At 43.0% G+C, this 13541-nt stretch overlaps 2 protein-coding genes across 5 annotated transcripts in view; one reads left to right on the top strand and one right to left on the bottom strand.

Annotated features, from left to right (window-relative positions):
* The window catches only part of DTWD2 (DTW motif tRNA-uridine aminocarboxypropyltransferase 2), an 87492-nt gene extending 85670 nt beyond the window's left edge, over positions 1-1822 (bottom strand). For both annotated transcript variants that reach the window (XM_088838785.1, XM_055429955.2), the window contains exon 1: positions 1605-1822. In XM_088838785.1, the coding sequence (XP_088694911.1) occupies positions 1605-1822 (218 nt within the window). The remainder of the gene's footprint in view (positions 1-1604) is intronic.
* LOC148777101 (uncharacterized) lies at positions 1821-10914 on the top strand. 3 transcript variants are annotated; one of them, XM_088838787.1, is made up of 4 exons: positions 1821-2226; positions 2956-3744; positions 4074-4294; positions 9516-10914. In XM_088838787.1, exons 1-2 carry the CDS (start codon positions 1821-1823, stop codon positions 2982-2984), a joined length of 435 nt encoding a protein of 144 aa, XP_088694913.1. In that variant the 3' UTR covers positions 2985-3744; positions 4074-4294; positions 9516-10914. The 3 variants fall into 3 exon arrangements, 2 of the variants coding, with proteins under 2 accessions (XP_088694913.1, XP_088694912.1); XM_088838786.1 differs by lacking the exon at positions 4074-4294 and having other exon boundaries at positions 9516-10913; XR_016038057.1 differs by lacking the exon at positions 4074-4294 and having other exon boundaries at positions 1882-2348; positions 9516-10912.
* The last annotated feature ends 2627 nt before the right edge of the window (positions 10915-13541 follow it).

Raw genomic sequence — 13541 nt, forward strand, 5'->3', positions numbered from 1 at the left:
AAAGAAAGCTATTTTTAAAAATAGTACATCTGTATAACATGAGATTCAAACAAGCAGGGAGAACAGTTCTCACAATCATGAAAGTACATTCAGTTCAGTTCAGTCGCTCAGTCGTGTCGGACTCTTTGGGACCCCATGAACTGCAGCATGCCAGGCCTCCCTATCTATCACCAACTCCCGGAGTTCACTCAAACTCACATCCATCGAGTCGGTGATGCCATCCAGCCATCTCATTCTCTGTCGTCCCCTCCTCCTCCTCCTGCCCTCAATGCTTCCCAGCATCAGAGTTTTTTCCAGTGAGTCAACTCTTAGCATGAGGTGGCCAAAGTATTGGAGTTTCAGCTTTAGTATCAGTCCTTCCAATGAACACCCAGGACTGATTCCCTTTAGTATGGACAGGTTGGATCTCCTTGCAGTCCAAGGGACTCTCAAGAGTCTTCTCCAACGCCACAATTCAAAAGCATCAATTCTTCAAGCATAACTAAACCGGGCAGACAATGCTAATTGCTGGTTACTAGTTTAATAAACAGTCTCCTCATTAGACTGTAAGTGGCCCAGTCAGCTCAGAGACATGTTCTATCCATGCCTGTTGCTGCTAAGTCAGTTCAGTCGTGTCGGACTCTGTGAGACCCCATAGACGGCAGACCACCAGGCTCCCCCATCCCTGGGATTCTTCAGGCAAGAACACTGGAGTGAGTTGCCATTTCCTTCTCCAATGCATGAAAGTGAAAAGTGAAAGTGAAGTCGCTCAGTCCTGTCGGACTCTTACCGACCCCATGGACTACAGCCCAGCAGGTTCCTCCGTCCATGGGATTTTCCAGGCAAGAGTACTGGAGTGGGGTGCCATTGACGTCTCTGCTAACCATGCCTAGGTTCCCAGAAACCTAGCACAGTGCCTGGCACACAGTAGGTGCTCAATAAATGTTTCTAAGTGAATTCAGTACTCTCAATCCAATCTCAACTACTGTAATAGCCACCTTGATTGTCTCTCTCCTATAATCCGTTTTATGTTTTTGTTTTGTTTTGACCGTGAGATGGCTGTGTCACATAAGCATAAAAGTGTTATTACTGTTATTACGCCTTACTTCCTCCATCAGACACTTGTTTCTTGACAGCGGAACTTCTGTCCGCTCATCCCATGACGTGCCAGTGTCTTGCGTGAATTAAGGGTAAGTAAGGATTGGGGGCGGGAGGAGAAGGGGACGACAGAGAATGAGATGGCTGGATGGCATCACCGACTCAATGCACATGAGTTTGAGTGAACTCCGGGAGTTGGTGATGGACAGGGAGGCCTGGCGTGCTGTGATTCATGGGGTCGCAAAGAGTCGGACACGACTGAGCGACTGAACTGAACTGAACTGAATCCTGAACCTGGAGAAAAGGCTTCTTACTGAAAGAGCTGTGGCTATTTCACAGTGATTTCAACGTCAACCAGTAGACCCTGCTGCTCCAAGCGCGGAGATGGAGACAACGTTCCCCTGGTCCGCAGTCGCAGCAGCCGCCTCCCCGGCAGGGGGCGCTGCAGCGCGCCCCCTCCACCCCGCCCCCCAAGTCCGCCGCCGGCCTCAGTCCCCGCCCTCGCCCTCGCCCCCCCTCGGCGTCACCTGCAGCGGCTGCACTCGGGCCTCCGCTCCGCCGGCTCCACTGGCAGTTCCCACAGCCCGTCCGCACTGGCCCCGGACGCCTCCGCGTCCAAGACAGACGGAGCTGGCGCTGACCCGCCCACCCGCGGCTCCTCCTCCTCGGGCGTCTGAGACCTCAAGGTCCCAGGCAGCCACGCGACGGGGTCCCCGGGTGTTCGCGCCTCGTTGTGCTGCTCCATGGCAGGCGCTCAGGGCCGGCCCTCACATCGCTTCACCGCTGCCGCCGGGGGGCGCCACAAGCTGAGGAAACCGTCCCGCGCCGCACGGCGCCACGCACGCACGCCACGTACGGAGGGCGGGTCTCCGAAGTCCAGGCGGAAGACCCCGCCCCGCCGCGGAGAAGGAATGAGCCCATTGGTTTGTGCCCAGTGGATCAGTTCGCCTAGAACCCGGAAGGGAAGTGTGGGTTGTCCTGGGGAGCTAGTGAGGTTAGGGAAGTGTCTCGGGGCAAGTAAAGGAATCTCTTCTGAAAACGTCTCGGAAAGTTGTGCTTTCCTTATTTTTAACCCCTTGAACAGTGAAAATAAAGTGGAATTCTGCATATCCGCCTTAGGATGGCAGTTTAAGAATTACTATCAGCTGGGTGAGTGCGCATAATCGCAGCCGCTGATGTACTTGATAGTTTCAGGCCAGCATGGGAAAGTTTGCACCGACTGTAAATAGGATTCACTGCTGGTCTCTTCAGAGGATTTCCTACTCTGGAAGGTCAGGAACCTGTGCCCTGTGACTTGTACTTGGTATTTCCAATAGCAAACATGCATTTTACGCTAGACACTAAATATTTCTTTAAATGAGGTTTTTTTTGTTTTTTTCGTTGTCCGAGGACCCTAAGTTCAAGAGGTAATAAGAGAGCTGAGATTTCATGGAGAGGAAAGAAACGCCACAGAAACTTCGCCTAAGGTTTTACAGCTCTGAAAAACAGCAATATAGCCCGCAGATTTTTTAAAACTATCATTAACTTTACTTTAGAAATGAGACTACTTCTTGCCTTATATGGGTGCTGATTCTTCTCACTTACTAATAATTTGTTACTTCTTCCAGCATTCAACGTTTTAAACAAAAAGTTTTCACCAGTGAAAACTTTAATTCATAAGAATTAAGTTTTGCAATGACAATTATCTTGATTCTTGAGCTACGAAATAGTAAATATAAAATAAAGTAGATTTATCACTGATAGTAATAGAACAGTACTGTATTTCTTAAAATGTTGAGTTATCTTAAAATCAAGCTTGTGTATAGAATACAGGGCTATTATTTTCAACTTTCCTGTATTCTTTTCCCCTGAAAATGATACCTGTCATTTATTTTGCAGTACTCAAAGGGAGGATAGAAAAAAGCTGAAAAACCTCCCAGGTGATGAATGTGGGATGGGAGAAAAAACTGGGACTTAATGCCAATTGGAGTTGGGAGATAATGAAATCCTAGAGACGGTACAAAAGGAGGTGAATCAGAAAACAAAAGAAATATGGATGCAATTTAGATTGGAGAACCAACTGTTTAACTACTAAAAGTGTCCTGTGACAACCCTTAAACTCTGATCTTCGGACTAAAGATGTGAAATGTTCTGGCAAGTCATTTAAGGTCCCTCCAGGCTCCCAACTATGAATTATGTGCAGGACGTTAAGTTCTAACAAGCCTATTTATATTTGGTTTTCTCTTTTAACACCCAACATAAGATCACTGGTTGTACCCATCAAAGAATTCAAAATCCAACCATTTATTTCTACTACCTCTGCCCTGATTCAAGCCTATGTCATCCCTTGCCTAGAATATCACCATAAACACATTTAAGTGGGCCCCTGCTCCATCCTTGCTTCTCTACAGTTCATTCTCCTAGAGGTTGACCAGAATCAAAGAAAACTCTCATGCAGGTGGGATAGAGCCAGAGTTGAGTGAAAAGAGAGTCATTTTTCCCCTCTGAAAAGCAAGAAATTCGCTGTGTCCAGTTTATGAACCCTGACCTTAAGAAGCCTGAAAAAAATGTATCACACACCCAGCCAGCTGCTGTTTTATGTGAGTTTACCAGCCTGGGACAGACTTCAGTACCAAAATAAAAACCATCGGTCACCAAACCTCTGAGAAATACCAAGGCACTGGGAAGGTAAGCAAAAGTTCCTTTAAGAGATAAAACCAACTTAACAGTGCATCAGTGTTAACAAAATAATCTAAGATGTTAACTTTTATTTTAATTTATATTTTATTTATCTCCCGACTCCTAGTAACCAGATTATTATGCTCTTTGTTTCAAGGGAGTCTGAGAGGTTAAAACAAATTAGAGACCTCAGTATCAGGCCTGATGTGTATGCGCATGTGTGCAAGGGATGAGGTGGATGTGTCCTTGGGTTAAAAGCAAAGATTGTTAGACTGTTAGAGGGAAGATGTCCCTGAGAAGGGACAGAGGGTCACCAAAATCCCATTCCTAACCCCCAGCGCTCCCAGGTAATGATACCACACCCAGATGGGAGGAGTGAGGGGATGACTTCCTGGATGCCTAGAGGAGATGAACCCTAGATTCCAAATTCCCCAGCCTTGTGAAGATTTCTGCTGCTGCCATCAAGTTACATGTGACCAAGAACCAGGGACTACAGTGTTTCATTGATAGCAAATGATTACAGAAGTTCCAAGGGGCCTCCTTGGTATTTTGGCTCATGGTAAGATCCTTGACACCCTTGGGACCTTGAGTGTCACTGGTATGACAAAGGGCCTCAATAATGTCTAGCAGTAAACATTCTGGAAGCCCAGAAGAATAAGGATTCAATATTGCATAAACAGGCCTTCCCCGGTGGCTCAGCAGTAAAGAATCCACCTGCTAATTCAGGAGACATGGGTTTGATCCTTGGGTTGGGAGGAGCCCCTGGAAAAAGAAATGGCAACCCACTCCAGTATTCTTGCCTGGAAAATGCCCTGGAAAGAGGAGCCTGTCTGGCTACAGTCCTTTGGGTCAAAAAGAGTTGGACACACCTTAGCAACTACACGACAGCAGCAACAATGGATAAACTTTTATTTAAATGAGGTAAAGACAATGGAATTTCCCTGGAGGTACAGTGGCTAAGACTGTGCTCGCAGTGCAGACACCCTAGGTTCTATCTTTGGTCAGGGAACTAGACCTCACATGCCACAGCTAAGAGTTCATAGGCCACAACTAAAAGCTCCTGCAAACCAAGATAGAAGATCCCACGTGCCCCAACTAAGACTTGGCACAGCCAAATAAATAAAAATGTATTTTTTAAATGAAGTAAAAATAAAACATTTTTTGCTGTATTCGTTTTCTATTGCTGCTGTAACAAATTACCAAAGTCACTCAGTCATGTCCAATTCTTTGTGACCCCATGGACTGTATAATCCATGGAATTCTCCAGGCCAGAATACTGAAGTGGGTAGCCTTTCCCTTCTCCAGGGGATCTTCCCAACTCAGGGATCGAACCCAGGTCTCCCACATGGCAGGCAGATTCTTTACCAGCTGAGCCACAAGGGAAGCCCAAGAATACTGGAGTGGGTAGCCTATCCCTTCTCCAGCAGATCTTTCCAATCCTGGAATCGAACTGGGGTCTCCTTAATTGCAGGCAGATTCTTTACCAACTGAGCTATGAGGGAAGCCCGGCTTAGTGACTCAATATGTATTTATTAACTTGTAGTTTTGTATGTCAGAAATCTGACACAGTCTCACGGGTAAAATCTCGGTAGTGGCAGGTAGCATTCCTTTGGAGGTTTTAACGCAGAATCTGTTACCTTGGTCATCATTCAGCTTATTGGCAAAATTCAGTTCTTAGTGGTTATCACTCAACCCTGGCTGAATATCAGCTGAGGACTGTTCCCAGCTTCTAGAGGTCACCCATATTGACTTGTAGGGGAAACTGTTACATTTACTAAACTTTTTAAGGTTTGTGGGGGCCCACAGCAGACCACCCAAAAGTGTGCCTCAATGGCATATCGATTATTTTGAAGTGAACTTCAGTTACTTAAGGCATGGGCAGTGCAAGAGGGACACCCTAACCCTCCCTTCTGTTCCCCTGAAAGCAGAATATGTACCTCTCGTGTGACAGGTACACTCCCCACATCAAAAGGTAAAAGGACATACTTCTCACCAAAAATTGAGAATTCAGGCCTAGAAGTCTATGTAAACAAACCCTGTTACTTGCTTAATATAATACCCCAAGCCCAAATTCTGTTTCGATTCCTTACTAATTGGGCACCTAAAATCTAAGTTTTCTTTCTCCAGTCAATTCCTCACAGAAACATTGTTTCTTTGTAAAAAAAAAAAAAAAAAAATTTAAAAACTGCCTGCTTTGGCCACTTTTTAAGTTCCATTTCTGTGGAACCTCCATGCAAATGAATTAAAGTTTGTTCCTTTTTCTCCTGTTAATCATTCTGTGTCAAATTTATCATTAGCCCAGCCACAAGAACTCAAGAGGAGGAGAGGAGGAAATTTTCCCCTCCCCAAAAGCTGGTAGTCCCCCTAAAAGGAAGTTCCTTTGCCAACCTGAATGGTAAGGAAGGAAATGGACTCTGACTTAGAAACTATTTTTAAAATTTTTAATAATCTAAATTTACCTATGTAATCTTTAATTCTTATTTTGGTTAAATGGATAACTGACTATTGTTTCACAGAGACCTATTTGGGCAAGCATTTTAAGACATTTTTGATATTTTGACAAACTTCCCGGGTGACTCAGATGGTAAAGAATCTGCTTGCAATGCAGAAAACACACGTGCAATCCTAGGGTTGTAAAGATCCCCTGGAGAAACGAATGGTGACCCAGTGCAGTATTCTTACATGGAGAATTCCATGGACAGAGGAGCTTGGTGGGCTACAGTCCGTGGAGTTGCAAAGAGTCAGACACAACCGAGTGAGTTTCACTTTCACTTTTTCACTTTCCCAAAAATCAAATTCCAAATGAAGTCTTTTTGACTTTAACTTTGGAATATGAAATATTTAAAGGCCCATGAAATATCTCGAAAATGTGTTCTCTCTCCTTATAAAAAGAGAAATTAAGCTAATTAGGTATACTTGATATGTTAAATTACATGGGAAGGGTTGTCAAATAAAAAGTAACATTAAGCCTTCTTTATATTGTGTCCATATAGATATGAATTATTAGTGTTCCAAAAACTACGTGAAATTCCTGGAAGTTGTATATGTTCTGACGTGAAGTGTTGTCTGTCATCAAAACTGAGGCTCATACTAAAGGGACTGAACCCCAATATCAGGGAAACGACCTGACTGTCACTCAGAAGCATGAACACCAGAATCTGTGTAGATTTTGACACATGTGAATGAATTCAGTTCTGCTTCTGGAAAAAAAAAATTGACTGCTTATTTCAAGACTTCTGTCATGTTAATATCCTTGGACCATAGCAAAGGTCTGCTCCTAAATCAGAGAAAGTAAGATGGGTAAGCAACAGCTATTAAAAAAAAAAAGAGTTTGGTTATGGGAAACCCAAGACAGCCAGTTAATTTTTCCCAGCTCCCTGGCAAACCTCATTTTTCTTTTTCTTGCATTCCTCACTCACAATTCACTTAATATGACTCAAATTGTAAATAGACATTGGTAGGAAGATTTCTATCAAACTGCAAAAACAGGGGACTTCCCTGGAATCCAGTGGTTAAGACTGCACTTACACTGCAGGGGGCACAAGTTCAGTCTCTGGTTGGGGAACTAAGATCCTGCATGCTGCAGCTGGCCCCCCCTCCAAAAAAATTAATAAATAATAATGATAAAGTTTTACACATAGTGTGTGATAACTTACAAAAATCATTTTTTTTAAAAAATACGAATAAAACTGCAAAACAGTACCAGCAATGTCTGTCAGGTCAGGTCCATAACCCCGGGAAAAAACTATTCTTGTCCCCAGAGACCTCAGACCTCCTTTCTCTGGACCCTTGGAACACCTAAAACTGGACTTCATTCAACTGCCACTTAGTATGGGTTATAAATATGTTCTTGTTATTATCAGTATATGTATGTTTTCCCCATGGGTTGAGGCCTTCCCTTACCACAAGGCTGATGCTCTGATATTGGCAAAGAGACAGTTTACAAAAATGTGTTTTCCTCTTGGGTTTTTCTGCAATCTCCAGTGATCAAGATACCAAGTTCACTGGGCAAATCATACAAGCCTTAACAAAAACCTTGACAACTTCTTGGAATTATCACTGTCCCTGTCACTCTCAATTATCAGGCAAGGACAACAGAACTAGTGGAAAACCTGAACTCAAAGAAGAACAAGAATTAATTATATGGGATTGAATGAACTAATGAATATGGTTACAGTTTTTAATGACTTTTTGTCTAAAATATTCATACTCGTGTTCAGTCGTGGCCAACTATTTGTGACTCTATGGACTATAGCCTGCCAGGCTCCTCTGTCCACAGGATTTTTCCGACAAGAATACTGGAATGGGTTGCCATTTCCTACACCAGGGGATCTTCCTGACCCAGGGAATAAACCCACATCTCTGTGTCTCCTGCATTAGCAGGTAGAGTCTTTGCCACTGTGCCACTTGGCAAGGTGGTCTAAAATATGACTAATTTTTAAACCTGTTGTTTTCCAGATACAAGAAAGTTTTATACAAATTTGGTAAATTATATCTTTGTAAGCAGAATTGAAACACTTACCTTTTTTCTTTACCTGATCCCTCCAGAATTCAGAAACTCTCAGTGAGTATCCTTATTTTTTGGCAATATAGTTATTTACGTAAGTTCAATAAGAAACATTGATTACATTACCAAGGCTTTGACTAGAATGGTCTTTTCTTTTTCGGCTGCACCTTGAGGCATGCAGGATCTCAGTTCCCCAACTTGGGATCAAACCCCAGAGTCTGGCGATGAGAGCTTGGAGTCCTAACCACTGGACCACCAGGGGATTCCCAAGAATGGTCATTTGTGAGACAGACCCTTGTAGACTCAGACATGACCAGACAGCTTAAAGGAACTAAGATTGACTTTATGAAACCAATAAAGCTCCTTGTAAAAACAGCCTAATTAATACCTTGCTTACAGCTATCCCAGTAACCTTACCAGGTGAGTAAGGAAGGTCACATCCTGGCAGGTACAGAAAATGCAGGATATTGAGGGGACCTCAAGAAGGGAGGAATTCACCCAAATCTATAGGTATTACAGGAAAGTCTGATAAGCAAGTCTTTGGTGTGGCTTCCTGGCCTCAAAAGGTGTTAAAAGTTCAATCTGGAGATTCCTTGTAAAAGATCAAGCAAAATAGGTTTAAAGGATCCTACATGGTTAGTCACTATTGCTAGACATATAAACACTCAGTTCAAGTTTATTAACTCTAGACATAATTGCAAATTCATCTTAATTTGGCTACCTTAGTAGAAATTAGGGTGATTTTAGAGAGAAAATTGTGTCTCAATAATAATTCATAGCTATAGGTATCAGATTTTATTGCTATTAACTTTCCTTGAGGTTTTGTAATTTACCTAAAAACTAGACTGAATTTTTAGAGTTTTCTCTAGTATTTGACTCAGTTCAGTTCAGTTCAGTCGCTCAGTCGTGTCCGACTCTGACTACAACTCTCTAAATTAACTTTTCCAATTTTCTCCCATCCTTTGGACTTGGAATCACTGAAACCTAAAACTATTCCTGGAGCCCCACAAACCAAAGCTAAACAACTTGACATAAAGTTCAGAGAAATTGCCACAACAGCTTATACTTAAATAATCCTTGTGCCTGTTGCTATATGAGTCACTCAGAAAGTTTACCTGAACACCCAATGACATCATCAGAGATGTTTCAAACTGCAAAAGATGCTTGGACAATGATAATCTAGAAGTCCTCTTGACTGACTGCCCTCTGGGCTCAAAAACTGGTTTATAATCTGCTCCAATTTTTAACCTTTATTTTTCTCTTATTTCCATAGAAATGCCATTTATTAAATACCTGACTCTTTGCACCATAGACCTGGTGCTGGGAGCCCATCTGCCTGACTGCCTCCTGAAATGAGATATATGCATGCATGCATGCTAAGTCGCTTCAGTCATGTCTGAGTCTGTGTGACCCCGTGGACAGCAGCCCACTAGGCTCCTCTGCCCATGGGATTCTCCAGGCAGGAATACTGGAGTGGATTGCCGTGTCTTTCTGCAGAAATGAGATACAATTATTGAAAAAGACCTGTCCTTTTCTCAGGACTAAGAAACTGGTTCAGTGAAATGGAAGACTCTGCGAACCTGCTCTCTCTCTCCATGGTTCAGCTTTGAGTATGTGAAACTTCCAGGCAAGTTTCAGAGGAGGGAATTGTTGGGGCCCAGAGAAAACTGCCCAAATTGTGTCTCAATGGCGTATTGTTTATAATTAAAGTTACTTAAGAAACAGCCAACACAAGAGGACACTCTGACCCTCCTTCATGTCTCTGTGGAAGCGGGAAATCCATCACTCAAGTGAAAGGTGTACTCCCTGCATCTGGAGGGAGAAGGACACCTTGTTGCCAGAAATAGTGAATTTCAGCGTCTAAGCCTATGTAAACAAACATCCTTGCTTCTTTAATTCACTACCTCAAGCTGAAACTCCATTTAAATTTTTCACTAACTGGATACCCCAAACCTGAGTTTCATTGTCCTATGAATTCCTCACAAATTTATTGTTCCTTCATTTATCAAATATAAAATACCACCTGCTTTGGCCACTTACCATATCTCATTTCTGTGGGACCTCTATGCACATGAATTAAAATGATTTCTTTTTCTCTGTTAATCTTTCTTTTGTCAATTTTATTGTTAGTCCAGACACAAAAATTCAAGAAAGGTAAAGGGGGAAATATATACAAATATACAATGGAATATTACTCAGCCATTAAAAAGAATGAAATTATGCCATTTGCAGCAGCATGGGTGGATATTGAGTGTCATACTGAGTGAAATAAGTCAGACAAAGAAGGAGAAATATCGTATGACATCCCTTATATGGGGAATCTAAAAAGAAATGATACAAACAAACTTACAAAACAGAGACTCATAGACTTAGAGAATGAACTTATGGTTTCCAGGGGGAAGGGATAGTTAGGGAGTTTGGGAAGGTCATATACATGTTGCTGTATTCAAAATGGATAACCAACAGGGATCTACTGTATAGCAAGCCCATGGAACTCTACTCAATGTTACGTGCCAGGCTGGATGGGAGTGGGGTTTGGGGGAGAATAGATACATGTATATGTATGACTGAGTCCCTTCGCTGTTCACCTGAAACCACCACAACATTGTGAACCATCTAAACCCTAATACAGAATGAAAAGTTTTTAAAAAATCACCAGGGCCCAAAAGATTAAAGACTCAGGAAGAAACTTTGACCTTCCCCTTAAGTGCCTAAAAGAATGTAGGTGGTAGATGACCTTTACTAGTTACATATAACTATGGAGTAAACTAGATGCAGTAGACAGAGCAGATCCCAGTAAAGTCTGTTAAAATTTCTCTGGGTCCCATTGCTCTGCATGGCCCAGCAAACATTTGTTTATCAAACATTTGCTTTGTTGATGTTGTTGTTTAGTCTCTCAGTCCAGTATGACTTTTTGTGACCCCATGACTGCACCACCACACCACACCAGGCATCCATGTCCTGGGATCCCATCTCCTGGACTTTATTCAAACTCATGTCCATCAAATCAGTGATGACATCCAACGATCTCATCCTCTGGCTTCTCCTCCTTCCCTCAATCTATCCCAGCATCAGGGTCTTTCCCATCAGCTCTTTGCATCAGGTGGCCAAAATATTGGAGCTTCAGCTTCAGCATCGGTCCTTCCAATGATATTCACGGTTGATTTCCTTTAGGGTTGACTTTATGTTCAAGGAACTCTCAAGTCTTCTCTACCACCACAATTCAAAAGCATCAGTTCTTCAGTGCTCAGCCTTCATTATGGTCCAGCTCTCACATACATGACTACTGGAAAAACCATACCTTTGACTATATGGACTTCTGCTTTTCTACCTAGAAGGTGATTGCCCTCCTCCCCTTTGAAATCCTAAACCACTACTTCAGCATCCTCCATTGTGTTTAGCTGAAAATGGTACTTAAGGTTGGAGTTTCAGCCATTTTGGCGAGTTACTCAGTTTTCCTGAGTATCTCTCATGTGTACATGTTATTAAAGTGTTATTTGATTTTCTCCTGTCAATGTGCTGATGCCAATTCTTATATCAGCCAGAAGAACATAGAAGAAAAGAGGAAACCCACTTCCTCTCAGGGCTTCCCAGGTGGCTCAGTGGTAAAGAATCCGAAGTGAAAGAGAAGAGTGAAAAAGCTAGCTTAAAACATTCAAAACACTAAGATCATGGCATCTGGTCCCATCATTTCATGACAAATAGATGGGGAAACAATGGAAACAGTGACAGACTTTATTTTCTTGGGCTCCTAAATCACTGCAGATGGTGAGTTCAACCATGAAATTGAAAAATGCTTGCTCCTTGGAAGAAAAGCTATGACCAACCTAGACAGCTTATTAAAAAGCAGAGACATTACTTTGCTGACAAAGGTCCATCTAGTCAAAGTTATGGTTTTTCCAGTAGTCATGTAGGGATGTGAGAGTTGGACCATAACGAAGACTGATCACCAAAGAATTGATGATTTTGAACTGTGGTATTGGAGAAAACTCTTGAGAGTCCCTTGGACTGCAAGGAGATCAAACCAGTCAATCCTAAAGGAAATCAACCCTGAATATTCATTGGAAGGAGTGATGCTGAAGTTGAAACTCCAATATTTTGGCCACTGATGCAGAGAGACAATTCATTGGAAAAGACCCTGATGCTGGGAAAGACAAAGGCAGGAGGAGAAGGGGGTGACAGAGGATGAGACGGTTGGATGACATCACTGACTCAATGGACATGAGTTTGAACAAGCTCCAGGAGATGATGAAGGACAGGGAAGCCCAGTGTGCTGCAGTCCACGGGGTTGCAAAGAGTTCAACACAACTGAGCAACTGAACAACAACAACAATGCAGGAGACACGGGTTCAATCCCTGAGTCAGGGACATCCACTACAGGAGGAAATGCCAACCCACTCCAGTATTCTTGCCTGGAAAATCCCATGGACAGAGGAGCCAGGAGGGCTTCAGTCCATGAGGTCACAGAGTCGGACACAACTTAGTGAATGGACAACAACAGGAATAATTAGAATCCTCTTTGACTGTGTGGGTCACAAAAAATTTTGGAAAATTCTGAAAGAGATGGGAATACCAGACCACCTGACCTGCCTCCTGAGAAATCTATATGCAGGTCAAGAAGCAACAGTTAGAACTGGACATGAAACAACAGTTCAGTCAGTTCAGTCGCTCAATCATGTCAAACTCTTCACGACCCCATGAACCGCAGCACACCAGACCTCCCTGTCCATCACCAACTCCCAGAGTCCACCCAAACCCATGTCCATCGAGTCGATGATGCCATCCAACCATCTTATCCTCTGTCGTCCCCTTCTCCTCCTGCCCTCAATCTTTCCCAGCATCAGGGTCTTTTCCAGTGAGTCAGCTCTTCCCATCAGGTGGCCAAAGCAGTGGAGTTTCAGCTTCAACATCAGTCCTTCCAATGGATACCCAGGACTGATCTCCTTTAGGATGGACTGGGTGGATCTCCTTACAATCCAAGGGACTCTCAAGAGTCTTTTCCAACACCACAGTTCAAAAGCATCAATTCTTCGGTGCTCAGCTTACTTTATAGTCCAACACTCACATCCATACATGACCACTGGAAAAACCATAACCTTGACTAGACAGACCTTTGTTGGCAAAGTAATGTCTCTGCTTTTTAATATGCTATCTAGGTTGGTCATAACTTTCCTTCCAAGGAGTAAGCATCTTTTAATCTCATGGCTGCAATCACCATCTGCAGTGATTTTGGAGCCCAGATAAAGTCAGCCACTGTTTCCACTGTTTACCCATCTATCTGACATGAAGTGATGGTACT

Source organism: Moschus berezovskii, chromosome 8 (genome assembly GCF_049115385.1).
Source record: "Moschus berezovskii isolate FMDL1 chromosome 8, NW_MosBer_1.0, whole genome shotgun sequence".
In the NCBI taxonomy this organism is placed as follows: Eukaryota; Metazoa; Chordata; class Mammalia; order Artiodactyla; family Moschidae; genus Moschus; species Moschus berezovskii.

Coding starts and splice junctions, on each gene's coding strand:
- LOC148777101 (XM_088838787.1), top strand. CDS start 1,821: ATGGCAGGCGCTCAGGGCCGGCCCTCACATCGCTTCACCGCTGCCGCC. Junction 2,227..2,955: donor TAAGAATTACTATCAGCTGG/GTGAGTGCGCAT, acceptor TTTATTTTGCAG/TACTCAAAGGGAGGATAGAA.